The sequence below is a fragment of the Chiloscyllium plagiosum genome, chromosome 8 (genome assembly GCF_004010195.1).
Source record: "Chiloscyllium plagiosum isolate BGI_BamShark_2017 chromosome 8, ASM401019v2, whole genome shotgun sequence".
Taxonomy (NCBI): domain Eukaryota; kingdom Metazoa; phylum Chordata; class Chondrichthyes; order Orectolobiformes; family Hemiscylliidae; genus Chiloscyllium; species Chiloscyllium plagiosum.
Genome location: NC_057717.1, coordinates 104,653,616 through 104,667,018, shown reverse-complemented (window position 1 = coordinate 104,667,018; position 13,403 = coordinate 104,653,616). Strand labels below are relative to the sequence as shown.

At 39.6% G+C, this 13,403-nt stretch overlaps 1 protein-coding gene across 1 annotated transcript in view; it reads left to right on the top strand.

The window, feature by feature from the left end:
- LOC122552384 (voltage-dependent P/Q-type calcium channel subunit alpha-1A-like) overlaps nucleotides 1-12,869 on the top strand; it is a 603,273-nt gene extending 590,404 nt beyond the window's left edge. The window contains exon 51 of the mRNA XM_043695134.1: nucleotides 11,603-12,869. Within this exon, the coding sequence (XP_043551069.1) occupies nucleotides 11,603-12,223 (621 nt within the window). The 3' untranslated portion in view covers nucleotides 12,224-12,869. The remainder of the gene's footprint in view (nucleotides 1-11,602) is intronic.
- Nucleotides 12,870-13,403: the final 534 nt, after the last annotated feature.

The window sequence follows — 13,403 nt, the reverse complement described above, 5'->3', positions numbered from 1 at the left end:
TATCAGTGTTTCTTTGAGCTTTACAAATTGTTGTTGCATTTTCTAGTAAATCATCATACATCAAACACTTTGATGTTTTCCTAACAATTGTGATAAAGCATTATATGAATTATGGCCATGCTTTTCACAATAAGCTGACTAAAGACAAACAAATTTGGCCTTCTAAGGAGATAGAAGTTTCCCCAAATATAATAGCAATCCATGAATTCATTGTTACATTTTCATGCAACCCTATGTTGCAATTAACATCAGCTAAGGATAAAAATTACTTGCAGAGTGTTTCCAGATTGACACTAAGCATGGTCATGTCCAATTATTCTCCCCAGCACTTCAGTGAGGATGTTAAATACATTAACACCACTATGAAAAAAATATGGGGAACTAGATTTGACCGTATTAAATGGTTGTACAGTAACAGATGCAACTAATCATACCCTTGAACATTTTTAGTTAACTGCCTTAATAATATGCTCTGAAAAGAAGTTAGTATTTAATAATGTGAAACGGTTTAGATGTTGTATTGTATTGAGTTGTGTATGAGCCTGGAAGATTTAATGCTTGATAGAGTGCAATAAGCACCACCCACTGTGAAATTGTCATGGGGACTTGGTCAGAGGAAAGGGTCAGCTTGTAGGAGGCAGACTTAAGGCTAGGATATACCTAACAGTCTCTGAAGTAACATAGATCCGGTTCATGTAATCTGTAAATAGTTACAGTAATGCAATAAACTTCCTCTTGGTTACCCAATAAGACTCTTTTAGTTAGATCAGAAAGCTGGCAATCCTTATTCACACCAGACTACTTCAGCAATACAACATGGTGCATTGTGGTATGGTGACAGTGGTGGTCCACTGGCCCAACTTAGTGAGCAGTTATGACAAGCACTATTTCTAAATAATGTCAAATTAGAGAGATTAGACTTCAGCCTTCAAGAAAAAAAACAAAAAAACATGCAGGTGGCCCAGAAGATTTCAAGACAAGCCGATACTGCTGTTTGGTAAAGATGGCAACCTCATGGAAACACTAGATATAAAAGACTAATTTCAGAGAATGACACAGAGCATTTCAAACCTGAGGGAAAACATCCAGGAATAAAAGAAACCTCCAACTCTATTGCTTCAGTCCAGCCTACATCACAAGGCTGTCATGTGCTGAAACAGTCCTGAATCCAAGTTGAGCTGCTGAGCCAACCAGAAATTGAAGATTAAAGCCAAAACTCCCTATTACGACACATAAAACCTCAAACAATGACACAACTCATGCTAAAAGGGTAGTAATTTAAAAACAAAATGCAACTCTAATTGTATATCATTACCATAGCATGGATACTGTCATGAAGTGAATACTATAAGGCGCAACTACAAAAACAAAACTAAGAGGGCAATGACTGAAAACCCATATATTCGAGGCGCAGAGAGCTGAGGAAAGTGCTAGCCATGCTATTAAATCAGAATGTGTTGGGCAATTTAAAGAAGTATGCAACTTTGAATCAACACACAAATGTTTTTAGAAAACAATGAGAATGTAGCAGGAGTCATAGCAAGACTAAAGTACAGGAAAACCTCCATTACAGCTGTAAAGTGGTGGGCAACTCCTCCTCCCCATACAGCTGTAAAATATGTAAAAACTACCATTGCTACAGAATAAAAAGTTGTGAAAGACATGAAGCTATGGCATCAGAAATAGAATTGCCAGGAAAACTTAATTTCAGAGTTGGGTCAAGTAGAACACAAATTGGACATCCTGAGGAAAACAATTTGTGAACTATAGAGTACTTCTGAACTAGACATTAAGAAGGTAGCAGCAAGTACATACACTTCTGTGCACAATTTGAAGAATAGCAGTTGATGGTTTTGCTGACCAAGATGTAAATGAAACCAACAAATTCAAAAGATATTGAAATGCTTTGACAATTATTTCAACCTCAGAATAAATAACATTCTTGAAAGCGCAAGTTTCAGGATTCCAGAGACAATTTCATCAATGGAGTCTTCAGGCTTGGAAAGATGCAACAATATTGACCTAAATTCAGAATTCATGAAAGACTAGATTTTTATAAGCGTTATTGAGGAGTCATTATCACATTGTCTGAAAGAGACCTAACTCTAGAGAAAGCCATTCAGATGGTGAGTGAAGCAGAGATGCCGAAGCAAACTAGATGAATCCTAAGAGGAGAATTTATAACTTTCCACAAGAGATCTACAGAATCTGTTCATTTCTTGAGGAAAAACCAACAAAAGACACATTTAGTATGTCAATGCAGTTGGTAGGACGGCTTCCAGACAGTAAAAGGTCACAGATAAATGGGAAATTTAGGAAAATCATAATCTAATTTTCTATCTTAAGCCAGAAACAAAAAGGTATTTGTTTGATTTGTTCCTTTCTCTTTTCATTCCTCTCCCTTACTGAGGTAGTTTGAAAGATGTTTCTAAACCACGGGTTTCAGTTTCCAACCTTTGAAATAAATTCTCACAACAAACTCCTTAAGATGAAATCAAAAATAGGATTTCTTAATAAAACATTCAAAACATGGGGAATTGCTTCACTCATACATACACACATACACTCAGAAATTAAGAAAGACCAGAGGAGGTAGGTTACAAATTACAAGGTTGATAAATCCATGGGTATTAAATAATTAAAAATTCATGTAAATTACAATTTCCAGGAGGTCAATGTCCAATAAAAGTTTCCTCAGTGAGCTAGGCAGGCAAAGTTGTCTTCTGTCCAGCCAGCAACTTGGAACCAGAGATGGAGGGTCTGAGGGCAGGCTATCAGTTCAGCCAGGAGTTCTCCCCCTGCAAAATTCAAACAGCAATTGATTTAGAATCCCAGAACTGTATTTTTAAGCAATTTAATGAGCTGCTGTTTCAGTCATCTGACAAGGACAGACATTTCAGGTGCTGATGGCATATCTCAGTGGAAGGTCATTAAGTGAACATTGTAGCTTTACCTCTCACATCAGAGTTTCCATTGACAGATGATGAGGTACTAAAACCATTAGCACCAATTTTAGCAGAATGGATCTGGAGGTTTTTCTTTGTCAGGAGCTGGCTAGAATCAGATGGCTTGTCTCCAAATGTGACAATACTATGTCTTTAATAGGTATAGTTTGTCCTGTTTTCTTATGGAGAAAGGTTGAGACAGAGTTGGAACAGTTAATTAATACTAGTTAATATATATACATTATTTTGTTAAGGATTTCAATAGAGTTACAGTTAGGCCAGTTCTTTCTATTTTGTTGTTTTATCTGTGTTTTAACTATAGTTTAAAAATAACATGTGTTTTATTTGAGAAGTTTGACCAATTAAATTGCATCTGGAATGCAATACCTTACACTTACCTTTAAAATAAGAAAAACATTGGATCTAGGCTATCTTCTTAATATATTTTGAGGAGGGTTTGGTCTGGTCCATAACACCAAGTCCTTTCTGTCAGCTTTAACTGAAATGTCTATATAATGTAGAGGTTTCGGAAGGTTCTGAAAACATGAACGTTGGCCAGCAATGTTGTCAATGTTTTTAAAGCGAACAAAACGTAAACATGAAAATATAGAAAGAAATGCAGTTTTTTTTAAATATTTTTCTTCATGCCCCCGGCCAAGACACAATACTGTCGAGCAAAGAAACTTCATAAAACAAACAGTGTCCAGCTTATAAAAATGAATGTTTATATTGTGAGAAAGTAGATCCCTTTCAGAATATGCACTGAAGCCTTACAGAGCCAAGAAAAGCAAAAGACTGGAGAACTACTGGCACAGAAACATAAATAAAATAGGACAGTAGAGGATAAAGCAGAAGTTTTCCAAGGGATATCAGTGATTCAGACCAAACATTTCGGCATGCAAACATTTATATCAATAGGCAGCTCACGAATTTCAAGTTAGACACATGAGAAAGTGTCATGATCTTACCAGACAATGAACTTTGATTGTCAAAACACTGCTTAGAGCCATCAGATGCCAACTACATGGTCTCACATGGTCCAGAAGGCTCTGCACTGCGTTCCTTTTTTTGAAAAATTTATTCATTTGTGGAATGTGGGCATTGCTGGCTGGGCCCAGCATTTATTGCCTGTCCCTAGTTGCCCTTGAGGAGGTGGTGGTGAGCTGCCTTCTTGAACCGCTGCAGTCCACCTGTTGTCAGTTGACCCACAATGCAATTAGAGAGGAAATTCCAGGATTTTGACCCAGCGACAGTGAAGGAACAGCCATATATTTGAGTCAGAATGGTGAGTGGCTTGGAAGGGAACTTGAAGGTGGTGGTGTTCCCATATAAGTGCTGCCCTTCTAGATGGAAGTGGTCGTGGGTTTGGAAGGTGTTGTCTGAGGATCCTTAGTGAGTTGATGCAGTGCAAATGTAGATAGTACACACTGCTGATACTGAGCATCAGTGGTGGAGGGAGTGGGTGCTTGTGGATATAGTGCCAATCAAGCAGGTTGCTTTGTCCTGGATGGTGTCAAGCTTCTTGAGTATTGTTGGGGCTGCATCCATCCAGACAAGTGGGGAGTATTCCATCACACTCCTGACTGTGCATTGTCGATAGTGGCCAGGCTTTTGGGAGTCAGGAGATAAGTTACTTGCCACAATATTCCTAGCCTCTGGCCTGCTCTTGTAGCCGTTGTGTTTATGTGGTGAGTTCAGTTGAGTTTCTGATCAATGGCAACCCCAGGATATTGATAGTGGGGGATTCAGTGATGGTAACCCAATTGAAAATTAAGGGGCAGTGGTTAGATTGACCATCACCAACAAGAGACATAGTCTGGCATTTGAGTGGAACAAATATTACTTGCCACTCGTCAGCCTAAGCCACGGACAGCTTCAGTATCTGAGGAGTCATGAATGTTGCTGAACGCTGTGCAATCATCGATGAACATCCCCATTCTGACCTTACAATGGAGGGAAGGTCATTGATGAAGCAGCTGAAGGTGGTTGGGCCTAGCACACTACCCTGAGGAATTCCTGCAGAAATGTCCTGGAGCAGAGATGACTGACCTCCAACAACAACAACAAACATCTTCCTATGTGTCAGGAATGACTCCAACCAGCAGAGAGTTTGCCCCCGATACCCACTAACTCCAGTTTTACTAGGGTTTCTTGGTGCCACACTTGGCCGAATGCAGCCTTGATGTCAAGGGCTGTCCCTCTCGCCTCATCTCTGGAATTCAGCTCTTTTGTCCATGTTTGAACCAAGGCTGTAATGAAGTCAGGAGCTGAGTGGCCCTGTCAGAACCGAAATTGGTCATTAATGTTAAAATAGAGATATGGTGGTGGAAAAGCAAAGCATGTCAGGCAGCATCCGAGAAGCAGGAGAATCGACATTTTGGGCATAAGCCCTTCATCAAGAATTGTAAAGAGAAGAATTCCTGATGAAGGGCTTATGCCCGAAACGTCGATCCTCATGCTCCTCAGATGCTGCCTGACCTGCTGTGCTTTCCTAGCACCTCACTCTCGACTCTGATCTCCAGCATCTGCAGTCCTCACTTTCTCCCCATTAATGTTAAAGGTATGCTACAAGCACCTCTCCAACATCAGGGACATAAAATGCTGAAAAAAATATATAATTCACAACCAAGTAGACAGGTATATATTGATGTCAATCACATTTAAAAGGAGAAAGAGATTAACCAACAAAAGCTAAGGAAAAGCAGTAGAAAATTTTAGTGAGCATTATAATCTCATAAAGAGATTAAAAGTTTAAAAAAAACAAATCTCCAGAGGTCAATGATAATGGAATAAAAGAAAAATTTCATGTTGTAACTGAGAATGGAAAGTTTTGACTAAAGTGGTTTGGCTGAATTTTTTTTCCACTGCTATCAAAACTGAAGTAAGTTCAAAGTGAAGTGCATGCAAAGAGGCAATATCTCCACTATTTGAGAGGTGTGAAGTTAAACACAGACAGCATCTGCAATTTAATTAAATCAGATTGTCTAAATGAACAGATATATTCTAAATTCAAGACTAGCTTTAGGGGCGGAGTTGTTTAAGAAAAAAATCAGGTCAAGCAAAATGTCCACCCTCACCTTCCAAAGAAGAATTCCCAACGATAGTACGACACATAACAGCATCAAGCAAGAATGCCTTTCCAGGTAAAGAATTGAGGAAGTAAACAATCTAGTTTCACCAATAATTCAACTACTGTCAGGGAACGAGAAAGCTCAAGAAGTTGAAGTAATAATGTCTACACACTGTGGGACAAACCTTCAGATGGAATGAGGACCAAATTCTACTGATGCAAATTTGGTGCATAAACTCCAGGAAGATACCATTTAAAAGATATAAAAGCAAGCAAACATTCAAGAAAGAAGAAAAAACTACCACATATAGCAAGGGCCATACCAACAACTATAAAGAATAGGGATACATCATTAATGTATACAAGAGATTATAGATCCTCCAGTGCAATAGAGAACTACAGACCTCAGGCCATTAGGAAAACAGTCTGAGTCAACTATCTGCTGTCCAACAAACTACCATTCTTCCAAGTCTAAATTGAACCACTTTCAGGGAGAACAATGAAACCTGAGAGTTGGCTGGAATTTGTAAAGTCAAACATTTTGGGCGGAATGCTAATAATGAATGTAGAGGTAGGTATTGTATTTGAATCTGAAAAGATTAATATTTGATTGACTGCAATAAGCACCATCCACCGTGACGATGTCGAAGGGACTTGGTCAGAGTCAAGATGTTGCTGGTAGGATGATTTGGAGGTGTTGGACTGGGGTGTACAAAATAAAACTCACACAACACCAGGTTATAGTCCAACAGGTTTATTTGGAAGCACTAGCTTTCGGAGCGCCGCTCCTTCATCAGGTGGTTGTGGGATCAGCACTCTGAAAGCTAGTGCTTTGAAGTAAAGCTGTTGGACTCTAACCTGGTGTTGTGTGATTTTTAACTTTGCTGTTAGGAGACGGGGATGGGGCTGACTTGCTTCTAACATTCTTTGGAGTAACAAGGTCACATCTATGTAATCATCATTAGTTGCAGTAATGCAATAACCGTCATATTGTTTACTCAACAATACATTTCCAGTTAGACCAGAAAGGTGACTACCTTCCTCCACACTAGACCACTTCAGCTTTGAAGGAGCCCACATACACATTGAATACACATCCAAACACATGGCACCATGCAGTGCTTATATACCCTTTATGGGGGATGGACATATGCTCAGTAGCTGCCATTCTTATGTAGCTTTCAGTTGCTGACATTGCAATATTTATACTGTGGTGGTGGTTTCACTTCCTGATGTAGACCAGGTCACTTGTCAGAAAAAATAAATTTCCTTCCTCATTGTCTCCCTTTTTAGTGCTAACATTTCTTTAGCTTCCCCTCTAGAAATGTGAAGGCTATTCAATGATCAAGCATTGTTCATCTTTTGCCGGCTATCTATTCATACAAAATATATTCCAACATCGTGATCAGGAACAACAGATTGGAATAATTTATTCCTTTCATTAACCCAGGAGACACTGAGGTCAATTCTCAACAACATCTTGGCTGAGATCAGATAACTTGGACATCTAAGAGACAGGTCTGTCTTTTGTGACAATGACAGTAAACTGCATACTTATCATTTAATTGTTCTCTGGTATGGATTTTAAATTAAGAAAAATCCAAACAAAGTTTGCAATACAGAGTTTCTATGATTCTAAGGTGTGGAAAATCTGAAAGATAAACACAAAATGCTGGAATTCCAGCTCAGCTAACTGATGCTTATGACCAAGGGATCTCGTACTCAACAAGCTCCATTGACTGATTAATTAGTTATTCCCCATGAACCGTGTAGGGGTTATCATAGTCAAGATATTGAAAATGTTCAAAAACTGAGAAAAATTGAAATAATCCACAGACATATGCATGAGTCTGAATTGGTTGAGTAGTGGATTAAAAGGCAGTAACTATTATTAGTTTTAATCCTCTTGACATGGTGTGACACTGGGTGTTTGTTTTATGTTCTTGACCTGAAAGGATTTTCATCTACTATGCTAGGTTTGGAGGTTGCAAGCATTTTGGGACCAACCAGCTGTATATGAGTACAATCCATTCTTCTGATTACACTGCTCTCCCCCAGGTTCTCTTGTCCCTTTGGAACTTGACTTGTTAGTGTTTGGAGCTAACACATTATTACAAAAATCTCATAAATCTTGCTTCCCAGCATTGACTCTCACAATTAAAGAAATCCCATAATCTACTTTATTTTCTTTCAATTCTATAACTAATCACAGCACACGTTCCTGGGCCAAGGAATCCCAATAACCAGTACATAAGAGCTATTTCCGGCTTTGTGAGAACTCTCAAATAAGAGGTTGGTGTTTATTTGGTGCCTTCTGAAGATCACACCTGAATTAGGAGTATTGTAGAACAGTAAAACTTCATTGTTTCCTCCCTCCCTTAGTTTTTGCCTTTTGCCTCCTCTTATCACTGCTCCTCACCTGAGACATAATGTAAGGCACAGGTATTGAAATCATTTTGGACCATTTTAGTGCATCACTCAAAACAAGCCTATTGTTTGCCATCATATCGTCTGTACATCCTTAAACAATTTCCATCTCCATTACACTGCCTAGAAGCCCATTTCATTTTTATGTGAAGAACTTCGAGATTAGTTTTATACTTTTCAAACTCTGTCCACTTCTCCTGTTCTATCAATTTAATTTGAAGTTTGAGGTTTATGTTTTCTGTATTGTCCATTACTTTACATTCTTCAATCTAATAGAGTCACAATGCTTAGAAAATCAAAACTATTGATCTACAGCTTCCAAAACTCTGCAAGCAAAGAAAACACCTCCATGCTATATTACTAGAGCTCTAGATTGGTGCTACATCTGAAGCTATATCTGAGTATCCAGAGGACGATTCGTTAAAATAATTTCAGTTTAATGTCCCTCATCTATGTAAAACAACAAATCAAAGATCAGGTAACAGGAGAGAGCTACAATCCATTTCAGCTCTCCTGTGCTAGGGAGTGGAGGAAACATCTAGGGCATACTACAGGTAATCGTTATCCAAAAGCCTCCCATCGTAAAATGTATATGTGTAAGTACACACTACATGAGGATAGAATTTTCTTCAGCTGAATGCTCCATGGGGTGCCTACTTAGGCTGCTAAATAAGGCAGTGCCTATGATGTTAGCAGCAAGGTAATGGCAGGAATAGAGGACTGGCTGACTGGCAGAAGGCAGGGAGTGGAGATAAAAGGGTCTTTTGCAGGATGACAGCTAGTGATGAGTAGAGTTCCGCAGGGGTGGCACTGGGACCACAACTATTCACATTATATATTAATGATCTGGACAAAGGAACAGAGGGAAATGTTGCTAAGTTTGCAAATTACATGAAGATAGTGGAGAGAAAGATAATGTTGAGAACACAGGGAGGCTGCAAAAGAACTTAGGCTAGGATAGGACAAAGAAGTGGCAGTCGGAATACAATATGTGGAAGTGTGAAGTTATGCACTTTGGTAGGAAAAATAGAGGCATAGACTATTTTCTAAATGGGGAAAGGCTTCCAAAATCTGAAGCACAAAGGGTCATGGGCATCCTAATTCTGGACTCTCTTAAGGTTAACATACAGGTTCAGTTGGCAGTTAGGAAGGCAAATGTAATGTTAACACTCAGGTTGAAAGGACTAGAATACAAGAGCAGGGATATACTGCAGAGACTGTCTAAGGCTCTGGTCAGACTACATTTGGAATATTGTGAGCAGTTTGGACCCCATTTCTAAGGAAGGATGTCCTGGCCTTGGAGAGAGTCCAGAAGAGGCTCACAAGAATAATCCCAGGGATGAAAAGCTTGTTATATGAGGATTGGTTGAGCACTCTGGGTCTGTAGTCAATGGACTTTAAACGAATGAGGAGGATCTTATTGAAACTTACAGAATACTGAGAGGCCTGAAGAGAGTGGATGTGGAGAAGGTGTTTCCACAATAGGAGAGACTACAACATGAGGGCACAGCCTCAGAGTGAAGAGAGGACCCTTTAGAACAGAGATGAGGAAGAATTTCTCCAGCCAGAGACTGTGAATCTTTGGAACTCATTACCATAGAAGTCTGTGGAAAACAAATTATTAAGTGTATTTAAGACAGAGGTAGATAAGTTCTTAATTAGAATGGAGCTCAAAGGTTACAGGGAGAAAGCAGGAGAATGGGGTTGAGAAACATTTGCCATGGTCGAATGGCCATGCAGACATGTTGAGCCAAATTACCTAATTCTGCTCCTATATTTTACGGCCTTATGACATCAAACAGCCTGCCTAGGCTCACTGTTCACTCTCAGATGTGAAGAATGAGGATTCAATGGGCTGAGGTCCTCGAGGAAGCTGTATGCTAGGAAGCACCATCGTGAAAGAGAGAGAAAACACTGATAAAAAATACAGCAGTCCAACAGCTAAAGCACACATAGTAGGAATGGATTCAAAGTATTGGAGAAGATTTGAATGTGAGGAAGAGATGAAAATTCCTATTCTTTGCACAGTAGGCAATTAAAACTACATCTAATAAGATTCTTCCATCAGTTGCTCAGACTATATCGCCAAGTCCTTTTATATTTGTACCTAATTTTATCTTTTCCTAAATTTTATATTTTTTATTTTGAGATTCTCATTTATTTTGTCCATTGTATTTGGGGTAAAATTGACTGTAATACTCATGCATGTTTATAGGTGGTTAAAATTAGTGAAAATATCATTAATTAACCTAGAAGACAGCTCCACTCTACCTGTCATGAAAGAATGCAGTTTTCTTATAGAATTGATATCAAATGAAGTTTGCCTGGTTCAGGAACAAAATAATCTTGAATAGTGAGTGGAAGCACCTTGGATTTGTCTAAAGTGGATTTGGATTGACTAGGGAGACTTTGTTGGGTCTTAGGTGGGTGCACTAGATGGGGTCAATGTCAGAGATTCAGATAGGTTAGAGCATGTAACTGTAAAATAACCTGTACAATAGCTTTGTTATTATAAATGACTTCTTTTACATTCTGATATTCTCTACATCAGGAAACATACCTAGCAAAATTTTCCCTAGCAAAATTTGGTTGAAAAAAAATGCTAGAAATGCACAGTGGCTCGGTCAGCATCTGAAAGGGTCACTAAGTTAGCTTTTCCAGGAGGAATGGGTCCTCCCCAGTTAGGTTGGTTTACTCATTTTTAAGGGCCTGACATACACAAGTCCAAAGGTGAAGGGAAGAACATCAGATGTTTCCAGTTTCAACCTGGGTCAGGTCTCCAATCTCCCCAAAAAAATTAATCCATCTTTTCTTTCAGCTACAAACATATCCATAGCATCAGTTTTCCTGCTTAGATTTTGGATTTCCAACATTCATAGTATTTCCCATTTTTTCTTGATAGATTCCGAACTGTTTAATGTGTATGGCCTAACAATATGGTTTTAAACCCTTGTAAACTAAAAGGACATGTCTGCTCTCTTTAACCCCTTGACTTACAGACGTCACTTTCTCTTTTTACTTTCTTTTGACTTTTTGTTCTGTGATCGTTGCTTCCCCTTTTTCCTTTTGTTATCTCTTTGCTTTCTTCAATGTTTTTCTGTCTGTGTTTTTTCTCCTGGTTTTTTATTTTTTGATTTGCTTTGTTTCAATTTTCATGTAGGGCAGTAGTTCTGTGAGTGGGAGTCCAGTACCTTCCACTTCTGGCACCAGCACACCAAGGCGCGGACGCAGGCAACTTCCCCAGACTCCCTCCACACCTAGGCCGCATGTCACCTACTCCCCTGTGGTGCGAAAAGCCATGAATACATCACAGCAGGGCAGGATACCAACCCCCGTGCCACGCAGGTACTCACCACCGCCCCCGGAGCATCAGAGGGGGGAGCGGCAGAGCAGCAGCAGGTCTCCCGCTATGGAGAGAAGCACCATCCCCCGTAACGAGTCCCCACGACTAAATCGCCAAAGCAGCAGCCGCTGGTCCACTCCCAGCTCCCACGTATCTGAGCCTTACCTGGGATCTCACAATGATAACTATTACTGCAGCCCTGACTATGATGTGCCAAGCGAGGAAACTCTGACCTTCGAGGCTGCCATAGCAACAAGTTCCGGAAGGTCGCCCAGGACTTCTCGGGTGACGTCATCCTCTGTGTCCCCTTCACGGCATGGGCGACGAGTACCAAATGGGTACTATCACAATCTCGGGGCGATGAAAACAAAAGGACCTGGCACAAGAAAAGGAATGCATGAACCCTACAGTGAAACTGATGAGGATGACTGGTGCTAGCCCTAACATTCATCTTACATTGCCAAGCACGTCAGGGGGACTCTCTGGGCCTCTTAGGACCTGAGAAGCTCTAGCCTTCTAAAAAAAAGTTTGAAAAAAAAACAAAAAATGGGAGAAAGGAAAAAAAACTGAAAAAAATTTTAAACTAATCTTTATTGGGTGGGGGTTTGGAGCATGTGTAAAAATAAATCAAAATGGGGACATTGCAAGAAACTACGACTCATGTGGGTCCCTATAACAGGTTTAGTTGTCTCTAACATAAATAAGGAGAGGAAAAAAGAAGTAAACAAAATCCTAAAAGGACTTTTGGAAACTGTTGGGTTTCATTGATGAGTTTTATCATCTGTTACCTGTTAATATATATTGATATTGTATGGGGGAATGAAGGTTATCCAGTGCACAACATGTTCAATCACATAAATTCATCTGAATGCCTGCGATATTACTGTCATTTCTGAGGTGTGGGCTCTAAGCAATGACAAATGAGAAGAGAAAAATAAGAAATCCATCTACCAGCTTGAAAGTTCTGTTGTGTGCCTTCTTGCCTCATCAGAACAGCCTATCACAGCATGGAATCCTCATGAAGCTCTCACGCTATGGAAAGAGCATGCCCCATTCAAGAGCACTTTGATTTTGCGTACGTACAGGGGAGGGGGGAGGGATTGTGCGCGGAGGGGAGGGGCATGTAAGATGGAGGAAGTTGCCAGATAATAGTTAATTTTTTTAACTATTGTGAGATCATTTCCATTTAATTTGTAATTCTGCTTTTTCAAGCCTGTCAATTGAACAAGTTTGGATATAATTTCCTCCTCACCAGGGGCTCTTGGTTGATGAGAAGATCAGAGGAAGGTGAATCATTTTGTGTAAGGCAATTACAATGAACATGGGAGCAAGTAAAATATACCAGCCCAGCACAAAACGGAGTGCATGCTTTATGTGAAACACTATCTCCTGTGTCTTTGTGATTCAATCCATTAGGATTGTTTGTAAATTTTTCAAAATTTCCTTCCCTGCATTTCCTCCTTAATTAAGGATTGTGCAGATTGTGCCTGCTTTACTCAGCTCAGTCTAGCATCTCCAAATTTGCTAAATCTTAGCAGGCACAGTGTGATGGGGAGGTGGGGAAATGGTTATGCAAGTTTTCTGCAGGTTAATTAAAAGCTGCATATTTATTAATGCC